General features: G+C 39.5%; 1 protein-coding gene across 10 annotated transcripts in view; it reads left to right on the top strand.

Annotated features, from left to right (window-relative positions):
• NCOA7 (nuclear receptor coactivator 7) overlaps positions 1-19,207 on the top strand; it is a 153,376-nt gene that overhangs the window by 16,746 nt on the left and 117,423 nt on the right. For 7 of the 10 annotated variants that reach the window (XM_009242230.4, XM_054558130.2, XM_054558131.2 and 4 more), the window contains exon 2: positions 18,200-18,313. The exons of 2 other annotated variants lie outside the window; for them this stretch is intronic. In XM_009242230.4, coding sequence (XP_009240505.1) covers positions 18,264-18,313 — 50 coding nt within the window. In that variant the 5' untranslated portion in view covers positions 18,200-18,263. Of the gene's footprint in view, positions 1-6,463; positions 6,561-18,199; positions 18,314-19,207 lie in introns of those variants that run through there. One more of the 10 variants, XM_054558129.2, reaches the window with a different exon arrangement.

Below are 19,207 nucleotides of genomic sequence, written 5' to 3' on the forward strand. Positions count from 1 at the left end.
AATAGGGTGTCACTGGAGTTTGGGGATCAGCAGGCAAAAAGGGTACTCTTAAGACATTGAAAGGATTGAACATTGACCCTGATAGATGACAAGAGCCATTTGGAGAGAGTGGTCCAATCTAAGAAGTGACTCCTAAGTAGGTGAATGGAATATTTTTAATTCCAACCCAAGTAATCAGAGGCTTTAAGTGCTTGGTTTTTATTGCAAAGTACCTGGCGTGAGGTAATTTACTTTTGATAGCTGATTAACAGAGGATTTAGAGAGTAAGAGTTTAATAGTGTTTGTTCAGCACTGTTCATGTGGAATTTCTGACTAGTGGGTTATTCTTATCACTAACCAGGTATGCCTTACAGAATAGAAATAATTTGTGAGATAAATCCAAAGGTCTGAGATCCCTTAAGAGCTTTCATGTTTCTTCTGTGATTCTGGCCTCGCTATACAAACATCGAATTTATTGGCTTGTTTCCCCAGGCATGCTGATATCATGAAGTGAGAGTGCTCTGAGTAGCAGTGATAAATATTCTAGCCGTTGGATAAGTGTCACCCCTGCAATATGGGATAAATCTCAATTTCAGGCTATTCATGGGTCTGCTGGGAAGGTCTGCTCAGTTCTATGGTTGCAGGTGTTTACGGCTGAGCCCTCATCCCTAGTTTCCGGTGATTTCCCCCAGGTTCTGCCTGTCTGTAGGGTCCCACTGAAACAACTAGTTAGCAATACTCTTTGATATTTTGAATCACAGAGCCTTCCAAAATAGTTTCTACTTAACATGTCTTAACTCTTTGAAAACCTTTATAACAAGGAATAGGAATAGAATATTCACAAAACAGGAACTTAAGATGGCCAAGACATGAAAATAATACTGACTTCATGGCATCAGAGAAATGCAGATTATTAGATTTAAAAAGTCAGTTACAGTGCTGGCAAGAGTGAGGTTGTGTTTAGCTCACAAAGGATAGGATGGTATACCTTCAATGGAGAGCAGTTTGCCTCATGGACTCCCTTGGCACTCGTGATTCTCTTCTGAGTATATCCTAAGGAAACAATCACACATGAAGCTGAAGTTCCGTGATGAGCCCATGATCTTTGAGAGGCTACTGGTATAGTAGAAAGGTTAAAAGCAGGAATGCCAGAGCCAGTTGTGTGGCTTGGAATCCTGTTCCACCAGTTACCACCTCTGTGAAGTTAGGAAGTTAATTTCTCCACACTTTGAGTTTTCTCATCTGTCAAATGAAGATAATAATAGTATCTACCTCCTACATTGTACAGAGAATTAGGTAAATTAATTTATGTAAAGTACTTGGAACTCTGCCTGGCACAGAGTAAGCAACTATCTAAGTATTAGTTATTATCAAGAGTGTTACTGTAAAAATTTGAGAAAAATTCAACAGTAGTCATTTTTTAAGTGATGGTAAATGTATATAAGATATTTAGCTATCAAAATAATGATTTTGAACAATAATTATATGGGAGATGTTTATAATAACTGAGTTAAACATAAACAGTATATACAAAAAATTCTAATTTGATTTTAAGATGCATTTGCATAGAAAACAGGAAAGTGACAAACTATTACTTTTTTCCCACTAATGGGATCATGAGAGATTTATGTTTTCCTTTTTCACATTTTTATTTGGTATCCGTATGTATTATAATGATAATTATTGAACATTATTACAATTATGTATCATCCGATTTTTATATTTTTGACTTTTTTAAAGCAAATGCATATTCATTTTGACATATTTTACTTTCTCTTCCTCCTTTTAAAGCTACTAATATTTCACTTCCTCAAAATCTTCACCCACGCATCATCTGCTTGGTATTTTCTTGCATTTAGCTCTCTTGGTTTAGGTATAGATCAGCCCCAAGCCTGTTTCTTCAAGAATAAGCAGACCAAGTAAAATGACTGAAGAGATTTTAGTGGTGGTGGCTTTCTCCTGGAAGTTTCATCCCAAGAATGTGGCTTAGATGGTGATGGCACTGTGTCCTCTCTACATTTCATGCACTCAGCCTTCTCTTCCACTCTTCCCCTGCATGAACTTGGCATTTCAGTGGGGTCAGAATCCTCAGTAATCCCACACATACAGCAGAGTAATTCCTGCCTCCCAAGCCTTTGCTGTCCTTGCTAGCTGGAATTTCCCTCCACATTTCTTCCTTTAAAATCAGTCTTCCGCACCAGGTTTATACTTAATTCCATGAATACTTTCCAACCCATCTATTGTATGCTGACTTCAGTTCTTTTGGCACTTAAGCATTTGTACCACAAATGAACTAAATATTGGCTTACTTTATTGCTTAGTTGTTCTTTTGTTTTTTGGAGATAGAATCATCTCGCTCTGTCGCCCAGGCTGGAATGCAGTGGTGCTATCTCGGCTCATGGCAACCTCCGCCTCCTGGGTTCAAGCAATTCTCCTGAGTCAACCTTTGGAGTAGCTGGGACTATAGGCATGCACCACCACGCCCAGCTAATTTTTTGTATTTTTAGTAGAGACGGGGTTTCACCTTGTTGGTCAGGCTGGTCTCGAACTCCTGGCCTCAAATGATCCGCCCTCCTCGACCTCCCAAAGTGCTGGGTTTACAGACGTGAACCACTTTGCCTGGCCAGTTCTTATAGTTAGCTTATAGAAGTTGTGTTTTATATTACTCAATGTCCTTCTATTTTCTAGCATAGCATTATCCACATGCACATAGAACACAGGAAAATTGGATGTTGTGTTGATGACATTCTTAGAGATAATGTATGAGTGTTCTGTTTCATCATCCCCTTTGCTCATCCTTCTATTTTCCTTGTTTTCAAGATCAGAATGTTATATCATTTGGGTTCTCAGTCTTACAGATATTTGCCTGAAGACCTCATAATAGATTTTCATTTCTAACATCTGAAACTTAAAGGATTTAATTGCAGAGAGCGCCACAGTTAGCAAATGCATTTATAATAGGGGGCTGGTAATATAATATACAAATTAATCATGGTTGCAAAGACAACACTATCAATTTTAAAATATTGCTTGTTTGATCTAGACAATTTTATTAATCTGTCAGAGAATTATTAAGTTTATAAAGTGTTAGAATTTTATAGATCTTGCATTTTCTGGAAAGGACCAAATCCCAGGGAATGTTGTCACATATCTGCTCTCATAATCTAGACTGGTGGTTTCTAAAGTGAAGTTCATGCACCACGTGAAGGTACAGAAAGAAATTGTTAGGATGTCTTTATTTTCATGACTTCTATTTTAGTTATATGCCTTACAATTATTAGTACAGAAGGCATGTTTTTATAAGTAAAAGTAATTAGAGTTTTATGCTCAGATACTTTTATTGATGTGGAATAAAAAGTGGAGACCACTAATCTAAATAAAAGGCAAGACCTTACCGTTTCATAACCTGAAGTCAGTTTCTGTTACTTAGCCGTAACAAGTCAAAAATCAACTTATTAAACATAAATTCTGTGTCCAGCCTAAACAAAGAGTTGTAATGTGTGTTAGTGTGCATAACTCTGCATGAATGAACAGCATAAGACACATTCCTTGCCTTTAGAGAGTTTACAGTCTGATTGGAAGGAATGTGGGCATAAGGAACAATAATTAGAAAATGACACAAGGGGCCAGGCGTGGTGGCTCACGCCTGTAATTCCAACATTTTGGGAGGCCAAGGCAGGTGGATCACTTGAGGTCAAGAGTTCAAGACCAGCCTGGCCAACATGGTGAAACCCTGTCTCTACTAAAAATACAAAAATTAGGCAGGTGTCGGGGCACGCGCCTGTAATCCCAGCTACTGGGGAGTATGAGGCAGTGAGGCAGGAGAATCGCTTGAACGACTGAGGCAGAGGCTGCAGTGACCTGAGATCGCGCCACTGCACTCCAGCCTGGGTGACAGAGTGAGACGCCATCTCAAAAAAGAAATAACATAAAGAAAATGACACAAGGTAGCATAAGTGTGCGCTGAGAAACTTAGCAGTATGAGTTTGTTAGTGTAAAATTGCTATAGAAAGCATGATAGAAGTGGCATAGTACATGGTGATGCTGCATTCTCAGAATGTTCCAAAGACTCTTGCAGGATAAAATAATTCTTTGATAATCAGATCACTTCTTAGTCCACCTACCCCAATAAGCTGTGCTTGAATTGTCTCCTGGGCTCAGATGTTAACTGGATGAACAGAAAGCTCATCGAGTTAACATCCGGGCCCAGGAGGCAATTGGTAAATAATGTTTACCAATTTTCTTAATGGCATGCCTGCATTTCCTTTAAATTATAAGAGAACATGGCAGAATGGATATGTTGGGAAAGTAATAAAGTTTTCGGAGTGGTATCCTATTGCAACAGTGATAGTGTATAAAAGTAATTTAAAGTCAGTGTATTAGTTTCTTAGGGGAGCCATGACAAAGTACCAGAAGCTGGGTGTCTTTAAACATGTATTTTCTCACTTTCTGGAAGCTAGATGTTCAAAATCATGGTGTCAGCAGGGCCATGTTCCCACTGAAACCGGTAGAAGAATCCTTCCTTTTCCCTTCCTAACTTCTGGTGGTTTGCTGGATCTTGGAGTTCCTTAGCTTGCAGCGGTATAGCTCCAAGTGTGGCCTGTGTCTACATGGCATTCTCCCTTTGTCTCTATCACTACATGGCCATCTTCTTATAGGGATTCCAGTCATATTGGATTAGGGCACCACACCACTCCAGTGTGATTTCATCTTAACTAACTGTATTTCCAAATAAGATCACATTCTGGAGTACTGAGGATTATAACTTCAACATATCTTTTTTGGAATGCTATAATTTAACCTATAATAGTAAGTAATATCAACCCTTACATATAAATATACCAAGACAATGCACAATGTCTTGTCGAATGATGCCTTCTCAGCTAAAACCCCATAGCCATGCAAAGTGGTTATGGGGTAAATGACAACTGGAAGAAAAGGAAGCCTCCTCTGCTATTTGTGTTAATTGTCTTGTCTCTGGGCTTTGGTATCTCAGGCCTTGGTAGAATTATTCATATAAACAATAATATGTACTATGTGGTTTTGATCTTTCTGGTAAAACTCCATGAAGTAATTTGTGGATCAGGATGGTTCTAAGGGTGTATTGGGTTTTTTGTTGTGATAATGCTGCATAATTGTCTCCAAACCACAGTGGGTTATATCCACAAATATGTATTTCACCTTCATGGATTTGCAGATTGACTGTGGTTTAGCTACTCCTGGCTGGGTTCTGCTGGCTGGCCTTGGCAAAGGTTAAGCCGGATGCCAAAGCTGAGGTTCAAGTTCAGGTCTGTTCCACGTCTTCATCCTGGAACCCAAGCTGAAGAGGGAAAAGCAGCTACCTGGAGCATACTCTGCTGGTGGAGAGCAGAAACTTGCCAGGTCTCTTAGTGCTTCAAGTCAATATGAATATGACCGTTAATCCTCATAGTCTATTGGTCAAAACAAGTCACATGAAAAATCAGATGGGGTCGTATACTTTGTGTACTAGTGCAAAGCATCACAGAGCTGCACGGCAAAGGGTATGGATGTATAATTATCTTACAGCAAGGGAAGAAGTGCCTAAATAGGAACAACAATCCAGTCTACCAAAAAGCCATTTTCTTTTGAATTCTACAAGTTTTAAGACAAGCAACTCAATAAACCTTAAAAAAAAAAACATATACCATAGACTTGATTTCTTAACCCAGTCTGCTAGAAATTTATAGTTGAATATTACACATATAATTTTTTTTTCCAAGAAGAGGTCCTTGTACTTCTCCATGCTGATTTAGTTTCACACTTGGCATATTCCCTGCTGCTTAAACACTTTTTGTTATGTCTTGTTCCCGAACCCACCACGTTTGTGTATTTACCACAGTCCATATTTTGCTAGCCACAATACTACATGCCTCTCTCCATTGTTACCAAGACATCTGAGGCAGAATCTGGTAGAATTGCTGTTGTATTGAGTGTGCTCTGATAGAGAACATTCTCATTGGGGATAAAACTGTTTCTGGTTTACAGATTTGATTGTGTGGCACTATTGAAATATAACCCTGAATTGTGGTTTTCGGGGATGTCCCACTTTTAACACTTTCCCTACCAGCACTGGTCGGTGTGACACAGCCATTTTCTTACTTCCCATTAGCACTTCCTCTGTGTGTCATACGTTTTATTTGGCATAACTTTTTCATGCCCCTGTTTGCTGATTATTTTATGTAAATCTTATCTCCCTTGTCAAAAATTGAAGTTTCTTTAGAGCATACTGGGTCCTTTTTATAGTCACAGGCTTCAGATAAATAGTACAGTTGTAGGCACAAAACAGGTTCTAAGTGCTTACTGAATTGAAGAAAATTACTCATAAATATATTACAAGGCACTATTTAGGAGTAAGCATAAGTTGTTTATTGCCACTTATACTCTCCCTGTAAATATGCTGAAAGCACATTAAAAAGAATGATAATTCACTTATTTTATTTTGCATTTTTACAGGTATGAATGTATGCCAGTATATTTTGAAAATGCCTTCAATTGCAGATCTCATCCACAGAAGGCAAAGAAGTACATGGCCTTTTCTTTAGTGAAATGGCAGTTTAATGGTAAATTGTCTCTCAGTGATAAAGTCTCAGAAGACACTCAAATTTAATTCTTGAAAAGTAGTGTTTGCTACTCATATACTGTATGTTTTTGGAAAGGCATTCCATTTATCTTTTAATGGCTTTCATCTATCCAATTTTGTTGGTTTTATCAGTTAACTCTTAATTCAGATCCATGAAATAGCCCCCAACAAATAATAATAAGTAGTAATAGTAGTAGTGGTAACTACTGCTCACATTTGTTTTTTCCTCTCCTGAAATTGATTGCATTGGGACCCAGTCTAAGACCAGGACACATGCATTGGTGATGGCATTTACTATGAGCACAGGGCCCTGGCACAGTGATTCACACTGGCACATATTCTCTGCAAGGATTTGGAGAATGAGATTGAGTTCTGTACCAGTCTAGAGACTCCAGAAGTTTGTAGCTTATTTTCTTTGGACCGAAGCTAGAATATGTCTGCAAAAAAATCAAACGGGTCAGAGAGTCTATGGTTTTAGAAATGAATCTGTCTGGTAGTATTAAAATGAATTCCAGAGGTAATTGAAAACAAACTTTCTTTCCATGTCTCCTGTTTATTGATGCTACTTGGAGCCTAATGTCTTTAGATTTGTCTTAGAGATGATCTGAAGTGATCTTCCGGTGCCACAACATAGTAGGGGGTGTCTCCAGAAACTCTGCTGTGGGTGAGGCAGGCATCATATTTTTCACACCTCTTGTGACAGGTAATCAAAAGCATGTCACAGGTACCCAGTAGTGATTGATGGTGAGAAAGAGGATGTCTCTTATGACTAGGAGATGAGATCAGCAGATAGATTGTTCTGTTTTCATTACCTCCGGTAACTTTCTGTATGACAATGCAGATTTGGCCCTTCTAATCTTTGTGTGCAGGTAGAAAACTTCAAAACTGACTTCTTATACCTTATGAGTATTAATGAGAGAATGCATTCAATATATTGAAAATATTTGGTAGAAATGTTATAGAACTATAAATTTTTAATTCTAAAAATGAGCTATAATTTTAGTGCTTAGAAAAAAGATGGCTTTCATAATTTAAGAGAAACAAAGAAATAAATTTTTTTTTAAAAAAAGATAAAAATTCCAAATTCTGACTATCTGTATTTACCAATTCCATTTTCTGTGAAGAAATAGATTGGTTTCTTCTGTTCTTAAAGCTTAAGGGGTAATTAATTTAGTGAAGTAAGAGAATGTGCTTTCCAGTTAGCTCTTTAAAAACCTACTCAGTGCAATAAATAGTTGTTGAATGTACTGACATGTTTACTGAAGTGCATTTAGTATGAATAGTAATGGCTAATCTGAATACAGGTCAGTATTTACATCCTTAAAGATAGTTGGCCATAAAGCCGGGTTCACCCTCTTGTTCTTTTTTTTTTTTTTTTTGAGACAGAGTCTCGCTCTGTTGCCCAGGCTGGAATGCAGTGGCACGATCTCGGCTCATTGCAACCTCTGCTTCCCGGGTTCAAGCAATTCTCCTGCCTCAGCCTCCTGAGTAGCTGGAATTACAGGAATGTGCCATCATGGTGGCTAATTTTTGTATTTTTAGTAGAGATGGGGTTTCACCATGTTGATCAGGGTGGCCTCGAACTCCTGACCTCAGGTGATCCACCTGCCTCAGCCTCCCAAAGTGCTGGGATTACAGACATAAGCCACTGCGCCCAGCCCCTGTCTTGTTCTTTTTAACTGTCATTAAATCCAGGAAGAACCAGGCATTGATGTGAAAATTATGTGTAGTAATAGCCCACCCTTACAGGCCATTATTAGTGGTTCTTTCTTTGGGGTCAGACAGAGCTGATCATTCTGGCTGTAACTCTTATGGCTATTTGACCTTGAATAAATTCTTTAATTGTTCTAAAGTTCAGACTCTTTATCTGAAAAGAATTGAGATTAACTCCCTCATGCAGTCATAAAGATTAAACCAAGCAGTGTGTGTAACAATACTGAACAAAAAATTTGGTGCATATGGTTAATGTTCAATAAATATTTAACTGTTTCCTAGGTTAATTTCACTAGGTCTGCCTGGCTTGTTTACTATTTGGGGCAGATTTGAATATGGCTCTTCAGGTGGTATTGAAAATGGTATTTCATGAACACTTGCATATTTGGATGCATGGAAATCTCAATCGATAGAATTTTCTGTTCCATGGGGCACCAGATTCTAGTCATTGATTTTTTACACATTGAGTCTCTGTAACAGCCCTTTTGCAGATAAAGAAACTGAAAGTTAGAGAAATTAGGTAACTTACCCAAGGCTACATACCTTATAGGTGGTGGAGTCTGGATTTTAACCAGGCCTATCTTACTTTAAAGGTACCCTTCGGCCAGGCACAATGGCTCACACCTGTAATCCCAGCACTTTGGGAGGCTGAGGTGGGCAGATCACCTGAGGTCAGTAGTTCAAGACCAACCTGGCCAACATGGCAGAACCCCATCTCTACTAAAAATACAAAAATTAGCTGGGCATGGTGGCAGGTGCCTGTAATCCCAGCTACTTGGGAGGCTGAGGCAGGAGAATCACTTGAACCCAGGAGGCGGGGGTTACAGTGAGCCGAGATCGTGGCACTGCACTCCGGCCTGGATGACAGAGTGAGATTCCTTCTCAAAAAAAAAATAAAGAAATAAAAGGTACCCTTCTGCCTTAATAGCATGGGTTAAGTGTTATTCAGATGAAGCACAGAGCATATGGAAAACAGAGAACTTCTCAGGTATATGAAGTTTATAAAATCTCAGCTTTAAGGGAACGTTTGAAATTAAAAACATTTAATTTAAAAACTAATTTAAAATACTAGTTTACCTGTGAGGCTTGATTTTCCTCTTAATAGTGATTCTCATTGGTTGTGGTACCCTTTCTTGGGGCATTTTGGTTGGCATGGTTATGGGAAGGGCGCTACTGGCATTTAGTTGGGGGCAAGCAGAGGTGCCAAATGCCCTGCAATGAGTGAGGCAGTCCAAGAAAATGAAGAATTGACCCTTGTACTTGGGAATTTCATATCTTCTTCTATAGGAGCAATATGAATCTATATTATGTCTTCTAATGAACTTGTGTCTGAGAATTTACATATTGAAATACCCGTGATCAAATACTTTCCTTTGGGGCATCATGATGATTTTATAAAATTAAGTGTGTAAGTAGGTTACATGATCTGTGAATTTCATCTCAATATTATGAGGGGTGTATAATAAAATGCTTTACATATTTATTTAGATGAGGTGTTGAATTTGATAAGGCTGAGAACTGCGTTTCTACAGTAGTCATATAAAACAGTTGCTCAGTATGTGCTCTGTCACTCTTGAAGATGAGGAAGCCATTCCATCTGCAGGCAGCTGTTTGCACCTACCTCTCAGACAGTTCTTCCTTATACTGAGCCATGGACCTCTCTCCCTCCATATCTAATGTCTAATTCTAAGTATACCCCTTGAAGATCTGTCTATCAGGCCTAAATCCTCTATTAGATAAAGATCCTTCAGATGTTTAAAAACAGCTGTCATTTAATCCAAGTCTTCTCTCCTGACCAACTCCTTTGACTAATATTCTTCAAATCTAGTTTCATGCCATTTAACCATCCTGTTTGTTCTAATTTCCCTATAGTGTGAGATCCCTAGCTAAATGCAATAATCTTGATATAGTCTAATCCTCAAAAAGGGTGTGACAGACTATTATAGTCTGTGTATTCTGGGTTGATAGCACTAGTGGGTTTTTTCGAGGTGAGGGGGAGGAAGGTGCACAGTGGCATTACCCAACTGTAATTCCATATATGAATCTTACTGTCATCTAAAACCACAAATCATATTCACTTGCACTAACACTAAACTGTACTGCTCTCATTTCTTAGTACCTCACCAGTAAAACCTCAGATTCATGTGGGGTAAATTTCCACCTTATAATAATTGGCTCCTTTCTACAGACAGCCGAGGGCTTTTGAATCCTAATGCTGCTATCCAGGATGTTATTAAGTACCTACGTCTCCAAATGGCTGATGAGGGAGGCCTCTATATTTTTGTTCAAGTCAGTGGGAAATATACTCATGAGGACAGGGCATAAGAAAAAATACTGCATTAAGCTATTAACGTTCTCCCTCCGGGTTCAGAATGGATTTCAGCTCTCAGAGCAACTGAGGTTGGTCAGTCAGTCAACACATACCTCTTGGTACAGTGATTCAGTGATTTCCTTTATTCGTCTAATCATATAAACATCCACCTACACACCCAACCCACATTTCTCCATCTTATCCATAAGCAGACAAGAGAAATTTATCAAATGCCTCTTAAGTGCAGTTACATGTGTTTTCCTCATTTTCCTGATCCACTAGAATAGCAGCTATGTCAGGGAGGGAAATTAGGTCAGTGTGATTTGACTAAGCCAGCATTCCCTGAATGTCCTCTCATCTACCAGCCCTTGCACTCCAGCCATACCAGATCACTCAGGATTCTCCGAACACCACACATTCCTGCCAGTGGCTTGCACATCCTCATTCTGCCTGATGAGCCTGACCTCTTCTGCATTGTCTGGGAAACTCCTGCACCTCCTTCCCAGCCCAGCACTGGCATCACCTGTGACGTTGCTGGGACACTCCTTCCCTTTGAGGCAGTGTAAGTTGCTCAGTGCTCTGTGCTCTGTGGTTCCTTGTGACCACTAGAATCAGAGCACTCACCACATCTCATTTAATCAGCTGATAAGTTATAGTTGCCTCTTCTTCCTGAGTTTCCTGGCTGATGAATGCTGTCTTCATCTTTGTGTCTGCAGCAGAATACTTGGTCCATGGTAGATGTTTCCAAAAGTGATCCACTTGTCCTGCTGAATCGTTGGCTTTCTGGGATCATTCTAGATCTCAGGGTCCACAGCTCCCTCCCTCTATTTTGTTACCAAACTGCCTTAAATGATCATTTCTAAAATTTTCCTGGGAATCTATGTGATGATATGCTTCAGTGTATAGTTTGCACAATTACCCTTTCTAAACTAAAATGCATTTGCCTGTTTTCAGGCTTCTGGCATTTTCCACACCTTCTACAGTTCTTCACCCTGCCAGTGACTTTTTAGAAATCTCATTTGCATGTTCTTGTCTAAGAGAGAACTTATAAAATGATCTGTCTAGCCCAGAGATGGGTCTTCATTTAGAGTATGTAGGATATTTGATGGCATCTCTTGACTCATCTTAGGTAAAAGGGCAATGAAACTCACATTTGTTTAATTTTTCTCAGGTCAAATTTGAGCACCCTAGGCAGAGAATAATGGAATAGGAGTTGATGAGTTCTCCATTCATTTTGCCATGCAAAGATGTCAAACACTTTCCCGAATAGCAGATCCGGAGCCCGTCCTTGATCATCACCTTGCTTCAGGAATAACTTTTTACTTGTTTGTTGCCGAATCATTCATTTTTGTTGTTGTTGTTGTTGCATTGTTTTTGTAACATATATTTATTTATTTGGGGGTTATTATCTGATTGCTCCCCTTTTAAGTTGTTTTTTGTTTTTTTTTGAGAGAGAGTCTCTCTCTGACGCCCAGGCTGGAGTGCAGTGGCGCAATCTAGGCTCACTGCACTTCCGCCTCTCAGGTTCAAGTGATCCTCGTGCCTCAGCTACCTGCGTAGCTGGGACTACAGGCCACCATGCCTGGCTACTTTTTGTGTTTTTAGTAGAGATGGAGTTTTGCCATGTTGGCTAGGCTGGTCTCGAACTCCTGACCTCAAGCCATCCACCTGCCTCAGCCTCCCAAAGTGCTGGGAATATAGGCATGAGCCACTACGTCTGGGTACCCTTGTAAGTTTGTGGCACATGTTTGTATCTGGTTCTGTGTCCTTCCCAGGTTTCTCTACTGTTACAGGGAGTGTTCAAATTTCTGACCTTGTTTAACATTGAAATTTCTCTACTGTTACAGGGAGTGTTCAAATTTCTGACCTTGTTTAACATTGAAATTTGAATATTTTTGCTTTGTTTAGATGACAGTGTGACTTTGAGAGACTGAACACCTGTCATATTTTGGTATAAATATAACTATTTTCTGGGAGGAAATGCCTGCATAGAAAGGTCCATTTTGGTCTGTTTCTTACGTGACCAACCACAGTGTGACCAAGCCTCAATGTGTACTCCTGACATCATTTCATTTGTATATTAAGAAACATGTTGTTGGGAAAACAGCTGGTAGGCCTCATGGATATACTGCTGTTTTTCTAGTCCTGACTTGTTATACTTGAATATTCAAGGAACTGCAATGTGTTGGAGGTGAATCCAAAAAGCCATGCTTTGCTGTGTGGGTCCACAGCTGTGTGACCCACAGCTGAGAGGCTGAGAGGTATTAATTAATTTCCTTAATTCAACAGCACTAGCTGTGGTGCGGCAGTGATTTAAATCCAGTCTGGTATACACTCCAGTGTCTTTCAATAACCTTTGGAGCCAGAAAGCGTTTGGGGATGAGCTAGAAAAAGTAGTCCGGAGTCAACAACATCCAATGCTGCCGCACAGAATTTGCAAGTTAAGACACATGTACCTAGCCACTGGGATAGGGAGGTCATTGAGGACCTCCAGCTGTGTGACCCACAGCTGTGTGGGTCAGTTTGGTGTAGTTAAGGGGTCTCTGCTGGTTCTGTTCTTTTAAATGGTGCCATGTGTACAAACAAGGAACACTTTGCTGATGATTCAAAAAATACTTTGTCTTCATCACAGCTCTTTTGAGATAAGGATTTTTATGTGTTTTTTTTATTTGAATAATGAACTGGATTTAAGTTTAATTGACTATCCTGATTTAAGATTGCAAAAAAAAATATTTAGATGGAAGATTCATCTTGTGCTTTCTCGTGAAATTCTTTTTGGTCTGCAATACACCATAAATGCAGGAGACTCTTAGAAGTCAGCATTTAGATGAGTCTAGAGTGTATTGATGTGAAGGAAAGTCAACATTAAATGAATGAAGGGCTTTTAAGAAGCCCATTATGACCACTTATAGTGGAAAATGTAGTTCCCATTAGAGACTGATTTAAGGAGCTCTGGTTCTTCACTGAAGCATGAAGGCTGCAGTGTGGTGTTCTGTGCAAATCATTTTTATAGCATTCTCTTCTGAGCTCCTTCTGGTTAATCTGTTGGTGTGTCTAAACCTGTAAGAACTGCATCTATCTTGTTTAAGGAATATAAAAATTTCCAGAAACTTAAACCAAAGATTAGCATATTTTTCATTTACCTAATAGGATATTGAAAAATTTAAAAAAAGCCTTACTGGTTGTAATCAGACACAGCAGCAACAGACGTCAACTATTGAGTCATTTAATCTTTTTCTCTTGTGCATATTTTCATTAATATTTTTCTACTTGAACCAAATATTAGTTTCTGGCTCAGCTTGCAGTATAAAAATTTCCCAATTAGATTGCTGTAACTTAATTTTTATTCATGACCGGAAATTTAATAGAAATCATTGCTTTTGTGACATGTAGGAGATGAACTTTAAAATAAACCACCTGACCCAGGGCAGGGCAGAGAGCCTAGGATTCTGATCCTTCCTGGAGTCTGAGGGAGGCTGGCATGAGACTCCATCCTCCATCCCTAAGTAATTCTTAATTTGGGAGGAATTTTTGGATTTATATTGGTCTGCCATATAATTGACGTTATCCCCAGTCCTGGATTAATTTAACTCCTTTCTTAGCTTTTATATGGATTTTCTGCCGACTTATGTGCCAGTTATTTAGGGAAGTATAGTAAAAGTGAAACTTGGTGTTATTTGACTTGAAGGAATTTATGGTTGGGGCGAGGAGACTAATTGAAATGCTGTTGTCACACAGTATATGATTAAGTGCCTTGCAGTAAGTGATAGGTGATATATGAAATAAGCTCTTTAGGGGAGAGGAGCACACACAAGTGGTCAGGAAAGGCTTTGAAGTAGAATTGGGCCTTGTCAGAAGGAGGAGCCTAGCAAGGTTGCCTCGTGCCTGAGGAAAGAGTGAGGATAAAGGTGCAGAGTTGGGGAGGAGCCCGGGGGTTCAAACCACAGTGTGAAACTGAGCTCATGAGAGTTAGACACTCAGCCGCCATCTTTCCTTTTTCTTCTTTCTCCTTGCACTCGAATTCTTGAATGAGTACTAACTACCCCAACTCATGGTAGCATGGCTTCCACTCCCAGTACGTCACTAATGCAGTCCCGTTGGAGGTCCTCAATGACCTCCCTGTCCCAGTGGCTAGGTACATGTGCCTTAACTTGCGAATTCTGTGCTGCAGCATTGGATGTTGTTGACTCCGGACTACTTTTTCTAGCTCATCCCCAAATGCTTTCTGGCTCCAAAGGTTATTGAAAGACACTGGAGTGTATACCAGACTGGATTTAAATCGCTGCCGCACCACAGCTAGTGCTGTTGAATTAAGGAAATTAATTAGTACCTCTCAGCCTCAGTTTAATGGAAATAAGGACATCTGAATCATAGTGTGGTTGAAGGATAAAAAGATAACATAGGGATAATATGTTGAAATAAATGGCTCTTGGTAGGCAGGCATCAAGATTAGTTCCCTTTCTGTACCTGGTAGCCATGCTTTCCTTGCCTAAGTGTGCCTAGCCCCTTTCACTTTTATCCCTTTGCTCTGGCATTCCTGCTTTCTGTGATTGAAATCCTAACCACTTTACCCATTGAAATCCTAACCACTCTGAAAGGTTTATCACCTCAAGCAAAATTGAACTTCACATCTTTTGGATTCTTACTTAGTATTATTCATTGGACAGCCCAAGTTACTACCCTACAGTTTAGTTATCTGCACCGTCATATTTTCCTGACTGGATGGAAAACTCTTTGAGGGTGAAGCCCAAGTCAGGGAAATGAACATAAACTAGTAAGAGCTGAGACTGTGTACTCCCATGTTTCTGTACAGGGCTGAATGAATAGTTGTCAGGCTTCCAAGGTGATCTCATCATCATATTGTTTTTTCTCCTTTTCTTCCTAACTACAAGCATGTGCTGATAATTTCTAATTCCTTTCCTCTAGCCTTCACTGCCATTGTGCCTTCGATGTAATCAAACGTCTGGTGAATGTCTCCAACTCCACTATCCCATAGCCGTCTCAAAGGCACAATGTCCACAACCGATCTCTTACCTCCTTCTGCTCCCCCATCCTACATGCAGCCTGCCCTTTTCATGCATATTGTACTGGATCTTCGGTGTCATAGCCCACGCAGTTCCTGAAGCAGAAACTTGGAGGACATCCTTCATTCCTTACTTTCCTTGTTATCTACACTGCATGACTCACCAAATGTCAACTCATCAGCCTCCTAAGTATTTCTTGAGTCCATCCCTCCTCTTTCTATGTCAACTACTGCTGCCTAGTTTTGGGTGCTCCTCCCTCAATTAGTTTGACTGTAATTTCTTTTTAATGAATCTACTTCACCCTAACCTTAAATCCTCTCACGTCAATCCTCTACCTCTGCCGTCTGATTATGCTATACTCCCTCATGGAAAACCCTCTGGTGGCTCCCTTTCATGTATACTGGGGATGAAAAAATTGGTTTTATCTCATGGACCAGCTCTGATGGATTTGGTAATGGCTCTCTGCAAATGCTGCCGCTGGGTTCAGCATGAGCAATTGGTGGCATCTGACAAGGTGCAGTGAAGGGGGTGGGTTGCACATAGCCAGCTAGGATTAACTCCAAGCTCCTTAGAGTGGCATACAAGGCTTTCCGTGACCCAGATCCTGCCCATGTCTTCATCCTCAGCTCACTTTACCCTGGAACAGAAGGGAACAATTTTGTCTTCTTGCTTTTGTTCAATTGAAACCTGCTTTCTCATACCCTTTACCTAGGAAATGCATTTTTTGTTTTTTTTTTTTTAGACAGAGTTTTGCTCTTGTTGTCCAGGCTGGAGTGCAGTGGAGTGGTCTCGGCTCACCGCAACCTCCGCCTCCCAGGTTCAAACAATTCTCCTGCCTCAGCCTCCCAAGTGCTGGGATTACGGGCACCTGCCACCACGCCCGGCTAATTTTTGTATTTTTAGAGAGACGGGGTTTCACTATGTTGGCCAGTCTGGTCCCGAACTCCTGACCTCAGGTGACCCACCCACCTCGGCCTCCCAAAGTGCTGGGATTACAGGCTTGAGCCCCTGCGCCTGGCCGGAAATCCATTCTTAACCTACAACCTTAGTGTGTGCGCAGGGTACCTGGGGTGGGCCTTGCATAGTGTTAAGTGTTATTTAATTGTTTTTAATTGGCAAATAGAAATTATATATGATTTTTTTCAATGATATTTTGAAAATATACATTAGAAAATGGCTAAATTGAGCTAATTAAGTATTTTTCCTGAGGTCTGTTTTTCAGCGGTACATATCACATTGTCTTGAAATCATAAGTGTCTCTCCTGAAAGACAATATATACTGTTAGAGCAAATATCATGTCTTTATCTTTGGCCTCTGGGACTTATCACACTCCCTTTCATGTAGTATGTATTGTGGATTAATTTGTTTATTGAATTGAAATGAATTAGCAAATATTTTTGATTGTGAATACACTTTCCTTTATTTATTTATATTTACTAATTTTTTTTTGAGACAGAGTCTGCCTTTGTTACCCAGGCTGGAGTGCGCTGGTACCATCTCGGCTCACTGCAACCTCTGCCTCCTGAGTTCAAGCGATTCTCGTGCCTCAACCTCCGGAGTAGCTGGGACTACAGGCACGCACCACCATGCCTGTCTAATTTTTGGTATTTTTGGTAGAGATGGGGTTTCACCCTGTTGGCCAGGCCGGTCTCAAACTACCAATCTCAAGTGTTCCACCTGCCTCGGCCTCCCAAAGTGCTGGGATTACAGGTGTGAGCCACCGCACAGCCTGCTTTTTTTTTTTTTTATTAAATTTGATAGGTGAACAAACTGTTGCTTCAGGGTGAAAGGACAAATTTTAGGAATGTTAGTGCTCTGCAGAAACTTAGACTGGTGAATCAGGCAATAAGTAGACATTGGAAATTTTTGAGCAGGGGAGTGGCATGATGAAAGTGGTATTTGAGGAAGCTTGATCTGCAGACAACCTTTTATATTATAGGCTTAAGCCACTGCTGGCAAGCGTGGGTGAGGGTCGCAGGGGTGGAGAAGAGGGAGACGCAAGGGTTTAAAGCCCTGCTGAGGAACAGCTTCCTGTGTCTTTGTACTTTCATTTCCACATTTGCTCAAGTGGGATGTACTTGCTGGCATGTTTCCGAAAATAAAATAGAGTGCTGAAGTTATTTTTATTTTTTTAAAAAAACATTCTTGTAAAACACCTAAGTGAGCCATTTTACATAATTATCTGAGACATATTCATTATTAATTGCTTGGGAAGAGTGATTATGAGTTCAATTTTTTTTTAAATAATTAGCATCTACATAGTTAGGCTAAAATCTTCCAAAGTCAGTGAAGGTTTTTATTTTGGCATGTTTTAAAATAGTTGTTAGTTATGAGGAAAATACTGCAGTTTGGTTTTCCATCAGGTTTTGCTTTATAGTTTAACATCTCCATTCTGATTGTAGTTTCTCCCATGGACATTTGCATTTCATATTTGACTCATGTGACAGTGTTTCCTGGTTAAAGTTTATTTTTCATTTGTTTTGGTCCATGTAGTTCTACTCCATTTTATTCTTCACATTGGCCAGTGTAAACTTTTAAGTTTACAGTTGCTTTGTTATTTTTTCTTACAGGGTTACGACTCACTGATTAAAAAAAGGGACTTTTTCAAATACTTTGCACTTTTGATTGTGTATTATGGATACCAAGGAAGAGAAGAAGGAACGGAAACAAAGTTATTTTGCTCGGTAAGCACTCATTTTGCAAAATTGTTATCAGTACTTTAAAGAAATATTTCAGGGGACTTTGTCCTCAAATATTACTTCGCATTTTGTGTTTTGTGCTTGTTCATAATAGAACAGGTGACCAGGAGAAGTAAACTATACTTTGCTTCATCCATTTTATTCATATTAGAGGAGTGTAACATTTGGTTCTTCTCTTTCTAACTTTGACACTTCTCTCAGGCCAGTGTTGCTCAGCGAATCCAGCTGTCAAGCTCTGACCTGCAAATTGCTCCAAATCCCATGTTTAGCAACCTACCTTGAATTTTAAATCCTAAGTGCTTCGCTCCTACTGTTCTGTAGCTTAATTGGTTGGACTATAACTGAAAATCTCTGACACATTTAAAGCTTATCACCTTGTGGGGAGTCTATTACTAAAAAATATTTTTGTAGATAGGTGAAATTATATTTTTGAATCAGAGTCATTTTTAAGGCTGGAACTTGTCCAACATAAATAAATTTGTTGATATCTGAATAGAAGTAATTTAGTATATGATTGGTTACCATTTACAGATTTAAATGTCTATGTGGCAGTCACTCACTAAACATAATAAAATGAATTATATTCTAAACATTTGTAAAATATTTTGATAAGCCAGAATGTTTTCAGACTCAGAAAACATAGGCTTAAAAACATTATGTTTCTCCTAAATTGAAATACGTCTTAAGAACTGAATTTAGCCTCATTCCATCCCCAGTCCCCAGGCTGTGCTCATTAGAGATGCATTTATTATTTTCTAAACATGAGCCTTGGAGCCAAAACCAAAGTTTATTGTTGATGTTTTTATCTAGTAATTAAGCTAGATTTTAGGTTGATAATGGGAAAAGGACGGAAACAATTTAAGGACCTACTATGTACTG

Source organism: Pongo abelii, chromosome 5 (genome assembly GCF_028885655.2).
Source record: "Pongo abelii isolate AG06213 chromosome 5, NHGRI_mPonAbe1-v2.0_pri, whole genome shotgun sequence".
Lineage (NCBI taxonomy): Eukaryota > Metazoa > Chordata > Mammalia > Primates > Hominidae > Pongo > Pongo abelii.